At 40.7% G+C, this 14,938-nt stretch overlaps 2 protein-coding genes across 5 annotated transcripts; one reads left to right on the forward strand and one right to left on the reverse strand.

Moving 5' to 3' along the window:
• Positions 1–955: 955 nt before the first annotated feature.
• Positions 956–12,797, forward strand: mat2b (methionine adenosyltransferase II, beta). 3 transcript variants are annotated; one of them, XM_047607940.1, is made up of 7 exons: positions 956–1,204; positions 2,271–2,465; positions 3,888–4,002; positions 11,565–11,729; positions 11,808–12,004; positions 12,096–12,209; positions 12,384–12,797. In XM_047607940.1, exons 1-7 carry the CDS (start codon positions 1,175–1,177, stop codon positions 12,555–12,557), a joined length of 990 nt encoding a protein of 329 aa, XP_047463896.1. In that variant the 5' UTR covers positions 956–1,174; the 3' UTR covers positions 12,558–12,797. The 3 variants fall into 3 exon arrangements, with proteins under 3 accessions (XP_047463896.1, XP_047463894.1, XP_047463895.1); XM_047607938.1 differs by lacking the exon at positions 956–1,204 and adding an exon at positions 1,251–1,554; XM_047607939.1 differs by lacking the exon at positions 956–1,204 and adding an exon at positions 1,254–1,554 and having other exon boundaries at positions 11,565–11,717.
• On the reverse strand, positions 8,997–10,494 carry LOC125021764. Of its 2 annotated transcripts, XM_047607936.1 has the most exons (3): positions 10,131–10,494; positions 9,691–10,059; positions 8,997–9,619 (listed from the first exon to the last, which is right to left on the reverse strand). In XM_047607936.1, exons 1-3 carry the CDS (start codon positions 10,492–10,494, stop codon positions 8,997–8,999), a joined length of 1,356 nt encoding a protein of 451 aa, XP_047463892.1. The 2 variants fall into 2 exon arrangements, with proteins under 2 accessions (XP_047463892.1, XP_047463893.1); XM_047607937.1 differs by having other exon boundaries at positions 9,691–10,357.
• Positions 12,798–14,938: the final 2,141 nt, after the last annotated feature.

The following is a 14,938-nucleotide window of genomic DNA, read 5'->3' on the forward strand; positions in this document are numbered from 1 at the left end:
ATGTATGTTATACTCTCTGCATGTATGTAATACTCTCTACATGTATGTTATACTCTCTACATGTATGTTATACTCTCTACATGTATGTAATACTCTCTACATGTATGTTATACTCTCTACATGTATGTTATACTCTCCACATGTATGTTATACTCTCTACATGTATGTTATACTCTATACATGTATGTTATACTCTCTACATGTATGTTATACTCTCTACATGTATGTTATACTCTCTGCATGTATGTTATACTCTCCACATGTATGTTATACTCTCCACATGTATGTTATACTCTCTGCATGTATGTTATACTCTCTACATGTATGTTATACTCTCTGCATGTATGTTATACTCTCTACATGTATGTAAGAACTCTCTACATGTATGTTATACTCTCTGCATGTATGTTATACTCTCCACATGTATGTTATACTCTCTGCATGTATGTTATACTCTCTACATGTATGTAAGAACTCTCTACATGTATGTAAGAACTCTCCACATGTATGTTATACTCTCTACATGTATTACTCTACTTACAGAAAGAGAAGACTGCATCACAAAAACGCTCTGGAGAATTTTGGATTAAAGTTTTCTTTTAATTATTATTTTTCGAAATTGACAGGATTATTTTATAAGATTTAAATCAGTGTTTCCCAATCTTGGACCTCGGGGTTAGGGTTATGCCCTGCATGTTTCAGTTGTTTCCTCCAACACACCTGATTCAAACGAGTGGCTCGTTATCAGGTCACTGAGCTTGAGGACGAGCGGATCATTTGAATCAGGTGGAGGAGGAAAACATCATAAACATGCAGGGCGGTGTTCCCCGAGGACCGGCACTGAGAAACCAACGATTTAGATGATCCAGATCCACACGCCAGGTCAGTAGGTGGCGGTAATGCACCTGAAACGTGTTTGCTAACCTCCATTTAAAAGGAGAAGAAGGAGGAAGAAGAAAAGAAAAAGAAGAGGAGGAGGAGGAAGAAGAGGAAGAGGAGGAAGAGGAGGACGTGCTGTCAGAAGCCGAGTTAACACCGGGAGTTTTTCCAGCATATTTTCTCTACTGCTTCTACTTCCACTATTTTACTCCTGTTTACTGCTGTTTTTCTTTTCTTCTTCTTTTTTTTTTTTACTACTTCTACTCGTTCTGCTGGTTCCGAGCTGGTCGTCCTCATGCCGGGCTTTAAGTCTTCAGGTTCGCAGGTAAATCGGGTTTTCTTCTCAGGTGTTTTCCTCAGACAGGTGTTTCCATTCAGCTCTCTGATCAAACAACAGCCTGAACAATGAACGCGTCCGACTAAAGACTGTTAGCCTACATGCTAACAGCTAGCGTCAGTGCGACAGTTGCTTTACGGTTAACAGCTGATTGCAGCGGAGACGGAAGAGAAAGAAAGTGCGCATCTTAAAATCAGAGAGACACCGAGTGATTTATACAGACAAACAGACAGATTTCTGATTCATAACTGATACCAGGAGCCATCGGAGGACAGATGAACTGTGCAGCCGCAGAACTGAGGATCATGTTTAGTCCGGGGAACGTGCAGCTGGTTCAGGTAAACACTCACCTGGAATGAAGCTTTAGAGAAATAGTTACTGTCTTAAAGTCGAGATCAGTCGATCACCAACATGTTTGTTTAATGAATTGAGGATAAGTAAAGCGTCCGTAAAATGGATGGATGGAGATTAGAGATTATTCATCTGAGTTGAGCTTTGCTCAAGGGCATGAGGAGATAATGGCACTGCTAGCATAGCATGGACAATATGTCTGTGAAGGTTCTCAGTCATCCAGGTCATGGTAATCCAAAAAAGCGTTGAATAAGGTCAGCTGGACTTGTAGAATTTCTTGAAGACGTTTTGCCACTCATCCGAGTAGCTTCTTCAGTTCACTTCAGTTCTTCTTCAACACAGCATGGAGAGGTTTGTGACGTGGTTTCCAGATTGGACACATGGCATCTAGAGAATAAACAGAAGCCCGTTCATTTTCTCAGGGGAAAAAAAGCTGCATCTGTGTTTTCAAATGCTCAGCTTGGCTCATGTGAGTTGCTCAGTGTAGAAACGTACACTGTAGAAGAGGAACCAATACTTTTCTCTGATATCAGTATGTTCTCAATGACTGAGGATGAAGCAACATCAGCAACAGATCAGTCACATGGTTCATCTCTGATCTGTCAAAGGACGTGGAGGAGCAAGCTTGGATGTTTGAGCAGTATTGATACCAGACTGTGGGACTGTTGAAGTAGTACCGATGTGTCTGCTCTTTTTACTCAAGGACGAGGAGATGGTCCCGTCTCGGAGGGTCCTGGTTACCGGAGCGACGGGTCTTCTGGGTCGAGCCATCTGCAGAGAGTTTCAGGCCAACGGCTGGTCAGTGGTCGGAACTGGATTCAGAAGAGCTCGACCACGATTCCTCCGCTGTGACCTGACGGATGAGGACGCTGTCAGAGGACTACTGCAGGAATACAAGGTACTACTGCAGGAATACAAGGTGTTACTGCAGGAATACAAGGTGTTACTGCAGGACTACAAGGTACTACTGCAGGAATACAAGGTACTACTGCAGGAATACAAGGTACTACTGCAGGACTACGAGGTGTTACTGCAGGACTACGAGGTACTACTGCAGGAATACGAGGTACTACTGCAGGACTACGAGGTGTTACTGCAGGACTCCGAGGTGTTACTGCAGGACTCCGAGGTGTTACTGCAGGACTACAAGGTACTACTGCAGGAATACAAGGTGTTACTGCAGGAATACAAGGTACTACTGCAGGAATACAAGGTAGTACTGCAGGAATACAAGGTACTACTGCAGGAATACAAGGTGTTACTGCAGGAATACAAGGTGTTACTGCAGGAATACAAGGTGTTACTGCAGGAATACAAGGTGTTACTGCAGGAATACGAGGTACTACTGCAGGAATACGAGGTACTACTGCAGGAATACGAGGTGTTACTGCAGGAATACAAGGTGTTACTGCAAGAATACAAGGTACTACTGCAGGAATACAAGGTGTTACTGCAAGAATACAAGGTACTACTGCAGGAATACAAGGTGTTACTGCAAGAATACAAGGTACTACTGCAGGAATACAAGGTACTACTGCAGGAATACAAGGTGTTACTGCAGGACTACAAGGTACTACTGCAAGAATACAAGGTACTACTGCAGGAATACAAGGTACTACTGCAGGAATACGAGGTGTTACTGCAGGAATACAAGGTACTACTGCAGGAATACAAGGTGTTACTGCAGGAATACAAGGTGTTACTGCAGGAATACAAGGTGTTACTGCAGGAATACAAGGTGTTACTGCAGGAATACAAGGTACTACTGCAGGAATACAAGGTACTACTGCAGGAATACAAGGTGCTACTTCAATGATATGAGGTTATGCTAATCTAATGATTAGATGCGGTGTCACTAATACTTGAACTAAATATAAAAACATAGTTCCATGTTATCAGGATGAGGCTTGGAGGAGGTCAGTGTCAGGGGGAGTCTGATGTCACTACACTACAACACAATCTAATTACTTGTAGCCTCTTGTTCCCTGACCAAAAAAAGTCAGTTTGTCACAACTGTCTTTTCAGAAACAAGAGCTTCGTCTGTTTTAGGTCTTTTAGGTTTGATCCCGACCCTCGAGGCCATGGAAGTGTGCGTCTGCTTTGAAAGCCTGCATCGATCATTGATAACCACATTTAGACACAAAGTGACATCAGGATCTGATTAAGATCATCCAGCTGCTCAGTCTGATCTGGTCACATGACTGTTGATGTGGTGGTGGGGGGCGATGTCTGAGTGCTGAGTCACTGTCTTACAGGACACTAGGTGTCTCACTACTGAGAGCAGTTTGACGTGATTAAAGTGCTTTCTTTTGTGTCTCAGCCTGAAGTCATCGTCCACTGTGCAGCCGAGCGACGTCCAGACGTTGTGGAGAGACACACTGAAGCAGCTGTTAACCTGAACGTACACGCCACCGGCACTCTGGCTAAGGAGGCAGGTCAGTGATGTCATCACATGTTCTCACCACGGTCGCCATCCGTCTTCATCTTTGTTCCTCTGTAAGTCACATGAAATCTGATCAGTCTTTCTACTTTCACGACTGGTTGTCAGTACGAAGGATATGATCCTATTTGGATCTGATAGACGTCTACAGGAGAGAAAGAGCTTCACAACGGTCCCTCATATGCCGGGACAGAGACAAGACTCACAAAGAGCCTTTGACTTTGAGCTGATTTAGGATTAAATTACAAGCACAACACAGACAAAGTGTGGTGAAATGAACTAAAAGTGTTAAACTAGTTTGATAGAAGACATGAGACCCCGGTTTAAAGGCACATAGATACACGGACATTTAAATAACACTTACGAATTAACAAAAAAACATCCTTAAAGTTAAAATGTATGTACAGAGAAAATGTAAATACTGTAAGAGTGAGCATAAAGTGCAGCTTATGTTCCACTCTATGAAATGTTGAGCGTGTGATTGTCCTGAGGACTGATGTTGTGTTGATTGTCAGCAGGGAGAATGTGTGTGAGTGTATGTGGCTGGTGGGGGGAGGGTGCATGTGTGAGAGTTCTGTAGGGGGGTGATGTGTGAGTGTTTCACTGTGGGGGGAGTGACTGCTTTAACAGCTCTGGGGAAGAAGCTGTCCCTTAGTCTGTTTGTCCTGGTTTTATTGTTTCTGTACAACCAGAGCCTTAAGGTCCTAACATTAAACCAACCAGAGCCTTAAAGTCCTAACATTAAACCAACCAGAGCCTTAGAGTCCTAACATTAAACCAACCAGAGCCTTAAGGTCCTAACATTAAACCAACCAGAGCCTTAAGGTCCTAACATTAAACCAACCAGAGCCTTAGAGTCCTAACATTAAACCAACCAGAGCCTTAAGGTCCTAACATTAAACCAACCAGAGCCTTAAGGTCCTAACATTAAACCAACCAGAGCCTTAAGGTCCTAACATTAAACCAACCAGAGCCTTAGAGTCCTAACATTAAACCAACCAGAGCCTTAAGGTCCTAACATTAAACCAACCAGAGCCTTAAGGTCCTAACATTAAACCAACCAGAGCCTTAGAGTCCTAACATTAAACCAACCAGAGCCTTAAGGTCCTAACATTAAACCAACCAGAGCCTTAAGGTCCTAACATTAAACCAACCAGAGCCTTAAGGTCCTAACATTAAACCAACCAGAGCCTTAAGGTCCTAACATTAAACCAACCAGAGCCTTAGAGTCCTAACATTAAACCAACCAGAGCCTTAAGGTCCTAACATTAAACCAACCAGAGCTGTTAGTCCTAACATGTAACAACAGAGCCTTAAGGTCTAACATTAAACCAACAGAGCCCTTAGGTCCTACATTAACACCAGAGCTTTAAGGTCCTAACATTAAACCAACCAGAGCTTTAAGGTCCTAACATTAAACCAACCAGAGCCTTAAAGTCCTAACATTAAACCAACCAGAGCCTTAAGGTCCTAACATTAAACAAACCAGAGCCTTGAGGTCCTAACATTAAACAAACCAGAGCCTTAAGGTCCTAACATTAAACCAACCAGAGCCTTAAGGTCCTAACATTAAACCAACCAGAGCCTTAAGGTCCTAACATTAAACCAACCAGAGCTTTAAGGTCCTAACATTAAACCAACCAGAGCCTTAAGGTCCTAACATTAAACCAACCAGAGCCTTAGAGTCCTAACATTAAACCAACCAGAGCCTTAAGGTCCTAACATTAAACCAACCAGAGCCTTAAGGTCCTAACATTAAACCAACCAGAGCCTTAGAGTCCTAACATTAAACCAACCAGAGCCTTAAGGTCCTAACATTAAACCAACCAGAGCCTTAGAGTCCTAACATTAAACCAACCAGAGCCTTAAGGTCCTAACATTAAACCAACCAGAGCTTTAAGGTCCTAACATTAAACCAACCAGAGCTTTAAGGTCCTAACATTAAACCAACCAGAGCTTTAAGGTCCTAACATTAAACCAACCAGAGCCTTAAGGTCCTAACATTAAACCAACCAGAGCCCATAGCCCTCTGCCCTATTCACTCAGTGTCTGTGATGTGAACCTCAGTCTCGATGTGGAGTCAGATGTCATGTCAGTGAACTGGTCCTCCTCTGCAGAGCTGAACCCAGTTGGAGCTGGTGCATTGAAAGGATCTCTCACCCAGTCATACTGGGAACTGTTTTTAGGGAAGTACTTTTTAAAGAATCCATCAGTGATGAGATATGCTGCTTAATACATGGAACCACTGAGGTGGCATCATAGTCAGTAGTGTCAACAAATTCATGCAGGTTCTCTAATGGATCAGTATTTCCTTCAAGTAGCCTGCCCCACATTGCAAGCTTTTGAGTGAAAGCTGATCTTGTCTGTGACCTAAGGGGGGTGTTTATCTTTCCCTTGAAGCTGTAGCTTTAGTTCATTTAACTTTCCAACTATGTCACTCAGGTAGGCCAGTGTCACCCGGATGTTCTCATCACTAAATTTTTTTGTGTCTTCATACTTGTGCTCCTGCTCCAAAAACATTCTTATCTGCCCCCTGAGCACAAAAACTCGGGACAAGACTTTTCCTTGTGAACCCTAACCCTTGTGACAGCCACCTTCCTTCACTGTGAAACAGCACAGCTTGAGTTTCAGCTCCCATCTCCTCACAGATAGCAGAGGAGACTCTCGTTTTTAGTGGACTGGTCTTTATAAAGTTGACTACACCTAAAATGTCAGTCATAATGTCACTAAATTCAGTAGAAACGTGCCTTGATGCCAGTGCTTCTGTGTGTATACTTATTATTTTCTCATCTCTGTCATGGTCTGTGCACCATCACTGCAAGCACCAATGCAATTATAACACTTTAGCCCATTCTCAGTCAAGAAGCAGTCCAGCATTTTGAATAAGTCTTCAGCTGTGGCTCTGTCTCTGAAAAACAGTCTTTGTTGGTGTTAGTAGCATCATCAAATTGTACAGCAAAACATTTGTCTCTGAGTTTATCTACCAGCTTTTCTTGAAGATCGTTAGCAATGTCATTTATATATCTGGCGACGGTGTCATTGGACGGAGGGATAGTTTTTATTTTTGCTGCACTTGTGTCATCCAGCAGGACAGAGTTCTAGCATAGCTTATGATGCTAACAGTGCTTTCTGGTTTATTGAAATACCATTCACAAAGCAGGATGATTGTTGGCAATATTCAGCACGTTTTCATTGAAAAAACTTCTTTAAGTGACGCCTTAGTTTATTTGGCTTCATGCTGTCCGCTGCCAACATTTTTAGACACAGTAAACTCACCGGTCTTTCCTGGTTTCCCACCGTAGTCGCAGTGAAGCCAAACGCTACATACGCTTCATCATATTTCCTGGTCTTAGCTTTCAGACTGTCGTTTGTCTCACTATCTCCGTCTCTCTCCACCTTTCGTTTCATCCCAGTTAAATATTCATATCTCCTGCTCTGTGCTGTAAAGCCCTGACAATGAGAGCGCCACTGCCACCTACTGTAGTGGATGTGCAATTACACTTCATTCTAGTACGGCATAAAAGGCATGTTCTCTGGAGTCACAGGTATACACCTATTGAACATGTGTTATGTATCGAACCCATAGAACACATGCACCATATAGAACCCATTTTACGCATAGAACCCATAGAAGACATGTAACAAATAGAACACATGTACCTTGCAGAACCCATAGAACACATGTAACGTGTAGAACCCATAGAACAAATGGAACCCATAGAAAACATGTTACGTATAGAACCCAGAGAACACATGTAACATATAGAACAAATGGAATCCATAGAGCACACATAACATATAGAACAATTAGAACCCAGAGGACACATGTAACATATAGAACAAATAGAACCCATAGAGCACATGTAACGTATACAACAAATAGAACACATGTAACCCATAGAACATATGTAATGTAAAGAACCTATACAACACATGTAACGTATAGAACCCATGTAATCTATAGAACCCATAGAACACATGTATCATATCGAATCTATAGAACGCATGTCACAAATATACAAATAGAACCCATAGAGCACATGTAACGTATAGAACCCATAGACCGCATGTACTATTATAGAACCTATAGAACCCGTAAAACACATGTACCATATCGAATCTATAGAACACATGTAACATATAGAACAATTAGAACCCATAGAGCACATGTAACATATAGAACAAAGAGAACCCATAGAACACATGTAACATATAGAACATATAGACACGTAACCTATAGAACACATGTGACGTATAGAACCCATAGAAGAAATATAACCCATAGAACACATGTAACGTACAGAACCTATAGAACACATGTAACCCATAGAACGCATGTAATGTATAGAACCCATAGAATACATGTACCATATAGAGCCTATGGAACCTATAGAACCCATGTAACGTATAGAACCTATACAACAAATGCAATGTATAGAACCCATGTAACTTATAGAACCCATAGAGCACACGTAACATATAGAACAATTAGAACCCAGAGAACACATGTAACATATAGAACCTATAGACACATGTAACCTATAGAACACATGTACCATATAGAACCTGTAGAACACATGTGACCTGAAGAACCTATAGAACACATGTGATGTATAGAACCCATAGAACAAATATAACCCATAGAACACATGTAACATACAGAACCTATAGAACACATGTAACCCATAGAAAGCATGTAACGTATAGAACCCATAGAATACATGTACCATATAGAGCCTATAGAACCCATAGATTACATGTACCATATAGAGTCTATAGAACCCATAGAATACATGTACCATAAAGAGCCTATAGAACCTATAGAAAACATGCAACGTACAGAACCTATACAACAAGTGTAATGTATAGAACCCATGCAACGTATAGAACCCATAGAGCACACGTAACATATAGAACAATTAAAACCCAGAGAACACACATAACATATACAACAAATAGAATCCATAGAGCACACGCAACATAGAACAATTAGAACCCAGAGAACACATGTAACATATGGAACAAATAGAGCACATGTACCATATAGAACCTATAGAGCACATGTACCATAAAGAACCCATAGAACACATGTACCATATAGAACCCATGTAACACATGTAACGTATAGAACCCATAGAAAACACGTATAGAACCCATGTAACGTTTGGAACCCATGTTATGTATAGAACCCATAGAACAAATGTGACATATAGAACCCATGTGACGTTTGGTACCCATAGAACCCATGTAACGTATATAACCTATAGAACACATGTAACGTATAGAACAAATAGAACCCATAGAACACATGTAACGTACAGAACCTATAGAGCACTTGTAACCCATAGAACAAATGCAACGTATAGAACCTATACAACACATGTAACATATAGAACCCATGTAACGTTTGGAACCCATAGAACCCATGTTAAGTATAGAACCCATAGAACACATGTAACATATAGAACCCATGTAATGTTTGGAACCCATAGAACCCATGTACCATATTGAACCTATAGAACACATGTAACACATGGAACAATTATAACCCATAGAACACATGTAACATATAGAACAATTAGAACCCATAGAACACATGTAACATATAGAACCTATAGACACATGTAACCTATAGAACACATGTACCATATAGAACCTGTAGAACACATGTGATCTGAAGAACCTATAGAACACATGTAAGGTACAGAACCTATAGAACACATGTAACGTACAGAACCCATAGAACACATGTAACGTACAGAACCTATAGAGCACTTGTAACCCATAGAACAAATGCAACGTATAGAACCTATACAACACATGTAACATATAGAACCCATGTAACGTTTGGAACCCATAGAACCCATGTTAAGTATAGAACCCATAGAACACATGTAACATATAGAACCCATGTAATGTTTGGAACCCATAGAACCCATGTACCATATTGAACCTATAGAACACATGTAACACATGGAACAATTATAACCCATAGAACACATGTAACATATAGAACAATTAGAACCCATAGAACACATGTAACATATAGAACCTATAGACACATGTAACCTATAGAACACATGTACCATATAGAACCTGTAGAACACATGTGATCTGAAGAACCTATAGAACACATGTAAGGTACAGAACCTATAGAACACATGTAACGTACAGAACCTATAGAACACATGTAACGTATAGAACTCATGTAATGTATAGAACCTATACAACAAATGCAATGTATAGTACCCATGTAACGTATAAAACCCATAGAACACATGTACCATATCGAACATATAGAACACATGTAACATATAGAACAAATAGAACACATAGAGCACACGTAACATATAGAACAATTAGAACCCAGAGAACACATGTAACATATTAAACAAATAGAACACATGTACCATATAGAACCTATAGAGCACATGTAACACATAGAACCCATAGAGCACATGTAACGTATAGAACAAATATAACACATATAATGTATAGAACAAATAGAACCCACATAGAACCCATGTAACCAATAGAACAAATGTACCACATAGAACCCATAGAAAACATGTTACATATAGAACAAATAGAACACATGTACCATATAGAACCCATAGAACCCATGTAACCCATAGAACTCATGTATCATATAGAACCTATAGAACACATGTAATATAGAACACATAGAGCACATGCAACGTGTAGAACAATTGGAACCCACCGAACACATGTACCATATAGAACTCATAGAACCCGTAGAACATATGTACCATGTAGAACCCATGTAACATATAGAACCTATACAACAAATGTAATGTATAGAACCCATGTAACGTATGGAACACATGTACCATATTGAACCTATAGAACACATGTAATATATAGAACAAATAGAACCCATAGAGCACACGCAACATATAGAACAATTAGAACCCAGAGAACACATGTAACATATAGAACAAATGGAATCCATAGAGCACACATAACATATAGAACAATTAGAACCCAGAGGACACATGTAACATATAGAACAAATAGAACCCATAGAGCACATGTAACGTATACAACAAATAGAACACATGTAATGTATAGAACAAATAGAACCCACAGAACACATGTACCATATAGAACCCATGTAACCCGTAGAACTCATGTATCATATAGAACCTATAGAACACATGTAACATAGAACACATAGAACCCATAGAGCACATGTAACGTATAGAACCCATAGAGCACACGTAACGTATAGAACAAACAGAACCCACTGAGCACATGTACCATATAGAACCCATAGAACCCAGAGAACACATGTAACATATAGAACCCATAGAGCACACGTAACGTATAGAACAAACAGAACCCACTGAGCACATGTACCATATAGAACCCATAGAACCCAGAGAACACATGTACCACATAGAACCCATGTAACCCGTAGAACTCGTGTATCATATAGAACCCATAGAGCACATGTAACGTATAGAACCCATAGAACCTGTAGAACACATGTACCATGTAGAACCCACGTAACGTACAGAACCTGTCTGTCTCCAGTGGCATGCGGAGCGTTCTTCCTCTACATCAGCACCGACTACGTGTTTGACGGAAGGAACCCTCCATACGGAGAAGACGACTGTCCAAATCCTCTCAACGTTTATGGACGGAGCAAACTGGAGGGGGAGAGGGAGACGCTGCGGCACTGTCCAGGTACATGTCCAGGTACATGTCCTCGTCTCTGACATCTTCCTGCCTGTGACGGAGAGAGACGCGGTAACGATGTCCGTGTCCTTGTCTCAGGGGCGGTGGTTCTGCGAGTGCCGGTTCTGTTCGGGGAGGTGGAGTCGGTGACGGAAAGCGCCGTCACGACGCTGTGGCTGAAGGTCCAACAGGCGACGGAGGAGAGCTGCACGGTCGATCACTGCGACCAGAGGTTTCCCACCGACGCCCGCGACGTCGCCACCGTCTGCAGGAAACTCTCCGAGAGAGCGAGACAGGTCAGCGTCTCAGACAGAAAGATGAGTGGCAGCGAAGCATCTGTCTGTCGTTCTGTCCACAGAAGTCATTGTCTGTCCCTCTGTCTTCTAGGACCCGTCCATCAGAGGAGTCTTTCATTTCTCAGCTAAAGAGCAGATGACTAAATATGAGATGTCCGTGGCCATCGCTCAGGCCTTCAACCTCCCGTCCAGTCACCTCATACCTGTAGGTCGCACATGAAGTTCACCCATTTATTATCGTTCATGATAGTAAAATAAAAAAGAGAATGATGTTCTGTATAGTCATTGTCCACCTGTATTAATGTCACAGTTATGTCTTGTCTATAACAGGACTGGTTGGCATGTAGAATCATTAATACTGATGCTCATTTCCTTGTAGCTGACGGAGCAGCCGGCCGACGCCGCTGTTCGACCAGTCAACTGTCAGTTGAACTGTTCTCGCTTGGAGCTGCTGAACCTCAGTGTAGAAACACGACCCTTCACTTCTGCCATCGCCGACTGTCTGTGGCCATTCACACCTGACAAACGCTGGAGACAGACCGTCTTCCACTGAGACAGACACAAGCAGAGAGGGACAGCTTAAGTATAACATATAATTATATAATTAACATAATTATGTCCAGGTTTAATCAGCTCGTATGTTGGAGGTGTCCTGATTTCTGGTTGCGTGATTCTTCCTTATGTCCTTGTTTGACAACTGTCAGATGAAAAGATATTTCTCATTGTTTCCTGTAAACCTTGATGTGAACAGATGTTATAAATATACGTAATAAAATATACCATATACATCACAGTGTTTGACTTAAAGCTCTTTTCTTTCACAGCATTAAAAAATTCAAATTGGGAGTCGGGGTTAGGGAAGGGAAGGGAAGGGAAGGTCGGTACAAGGGATTATTATTCTGCATTAAATCGGTACCAGACCTGGAAAAAAAATCCAGCAGGTGGCGCTGTCCCTTTTTTTTAAAATTTTTTTTAATCCTTGTTAAGCCATGAAACTGAGGGAAACTTTGGTATCGACATTTATGAGACAAAACTGTGGAACAAACATGATCGGTGACACTGTTCTTGGTATATTTATGTTGCTGTTTATGAGGAATAAATGTGGAATTACAAAGACTTTATGTAATTTTACATTGCCTTCTAAAATGGATTATTGAGTGTTAATGTTGGAATAACGAACTACTTAAATTTGACTGACATTACATAAATTTGTCAGGCTAAAGCCAGATTTATGAGATTTGAGATTTACAAATCCTAACCCCCAATCAAAGATACTCCTTGAAACCTTACTAGTAAACCTAGTTTACTAGACCCTAAAATACTTTACTAGACCCCAAAATAGTTTACTAGACCTGATAAATACTTTACTAGACCCTAAAATACTTTACTAGACCCCAAAATAGTTTACTAGACCTGATAAATACTTTACTAGACCCTAAAATACTTTACTAGACCCCAAAATAGTTTACTAGACCTGATAAATACTTTACTAGACCCTAAAATACTTTCCTAGACCCTAAAAAAATTTCCTAGACCCCAACTAGTTTACTAGACCCTAAAATAGTTTACTAGAACCGAAACTAGTTTACTAGACCCTAAACTAGTTAACTAGACCCTAAAATACTTTACTAGACCTGATAAATACTTTACTAGACTCTAAAATAGTTTACTAGAACCTAAACTAGTTTACTAGACCCTAAACTAGTGTGGGAACAGTAAAATGTATGCGTGCTTATGAGTGCCTTAATAATCAGGTTTAATTACTAGAAGTGATTCAATATGCAATATATGGGACATAATCACTGGAACAGAATACACTGAACATGTACTGCGTGCAGAAGTGGAAAAACACTGGAAGGCCGAATGATATGATTGTATTGAGAACAACATGTACTTAAAGGTCACCATGTATTTTCTGAAGATGTCTCGCGGGGAGCAGGACGCGCCGGACCACAATCTAACAGAGAAAGTGTGTCAAAGAGGAGAAGTAGATGAGCCAATCAGGTGTTTACTGTAGTAATAGAAAAGAACTGCTCCCGCGAAGGCAACTCAGATCCAGACTCATACCTTTGTATGTACTGTGGTCTCCACACTCTGCAGACTGTGAATAAATACTCGTACTGGACGTCATTCTCTCGTCGCTTTATTCCTCACATCAACGGACCCGGAGAGGAGAGGAAAGCAGGGCTAAAATTCCTCCTCAACACTAGTTAACTAGACCCTAAACTAGTTTACTAGAACCTAAAATAGTTTACTACAACCTAACCCTGATGTCTGTCTGCTGTTTAGTCCATTTATCCAAATAAACCAGTGGATAAATCAGTGAAAGTTATTTTCATTGAAAATTCTTACATGTAATTTTTACACTTATATGTAAGAATTATTATGCTGCTGATCAGATTAGACCCTCTGCTGGACCACACACACACACACACACACAGACACACACACAAACACAGACAGACACAAACAGACACACACATAAATACACACTACACACTAAGTGTCAAATGTCACTAATTTTGTTCTACATTAAACGTTAACGTCCCAGATTCCTGGTTTTATAACTGTATCCAGATCAATAACTGCAGTTATGATGTCGTTATGATGGAAGTCTACGGGGGCGGAGCATCTGACACTACATAAAAACACTACATGTTTTTTCATGCATGTGTAGTACATATGTGTGTGAGGTCAGTTCACTCCCATGCAGAAGGATGTGTGAATGTTGTAAATCTACTTTCCACACATGCAGCAGGTATCAGGAGCCTCCGTCCTTTGACCAGATCCACACACACATCCACAGCACAAAAGAGCTGAAAGCAACAACTAGGACACCTGCATGCTGTAAACGTCATTCAGAAATGAAATAGACCATTCTTCCTCATTACACCTAAACATATAATTGTATTTAAATAAATGAACAAAATGTTT

This window comes from Mugil cephalus, chromosome 15 (assembly GCF_022458985.1).
Source record: "Mugil cephalus isolate CIBA_MC_2020 chromosome 15, CIBA_Mcephalus_1.1, whole genome shotgun sequence".
Classification (NCBI taxonomy): Eukaryota; Metazoa; Chordata; class Actinopteri; order Mugiliformes; family Mugilidae; genus Mugil; species Mugil cephalus.

Coding starts and splice junctions, on each gene's coding strand:
- LOC125021764 (XM_047607936.1), bottom strand. CDS start 10,494: ATGTGTTATATTTGTTCTATACGTTACATGTGCTCTATGGGTTCTATG. Junction 10,060..10,130: donor ACCTTACATGTGTTCTATAG/GTTCTTCAGATC, acceptor ATGTGTCTATAG/GTTCTATATGTTACATGTGT. Junction 9,620..9,690: donor ACCTTACATGTGTTCTATAG/GTTCTTCAGATC, acceptor ATGTGTCTATAG/GTTCTATATGTTACATGTGT.
- mat2b (XM_047607938.1), top strand. CDS start 1,492: ATGAACTGTGCAGCCGCAGAACTGAGGATCATGTTTAGTCCGGGGAAC. Junction 4,003..11,564: donor CACTCTGGCTAAGGAGGCAG/GTCAGTGATGTC, acceptor GTCTGTCTCCAG/TGGCATGCGGAGCGTTCTTC. Junction 12,210..12,383: donor CGTCCAGTCACCTCATACCT/GTAGGTCGCACA, acceptor ATTTCCTTGTAG/CTGACGGAGCAGCCGGCCGA.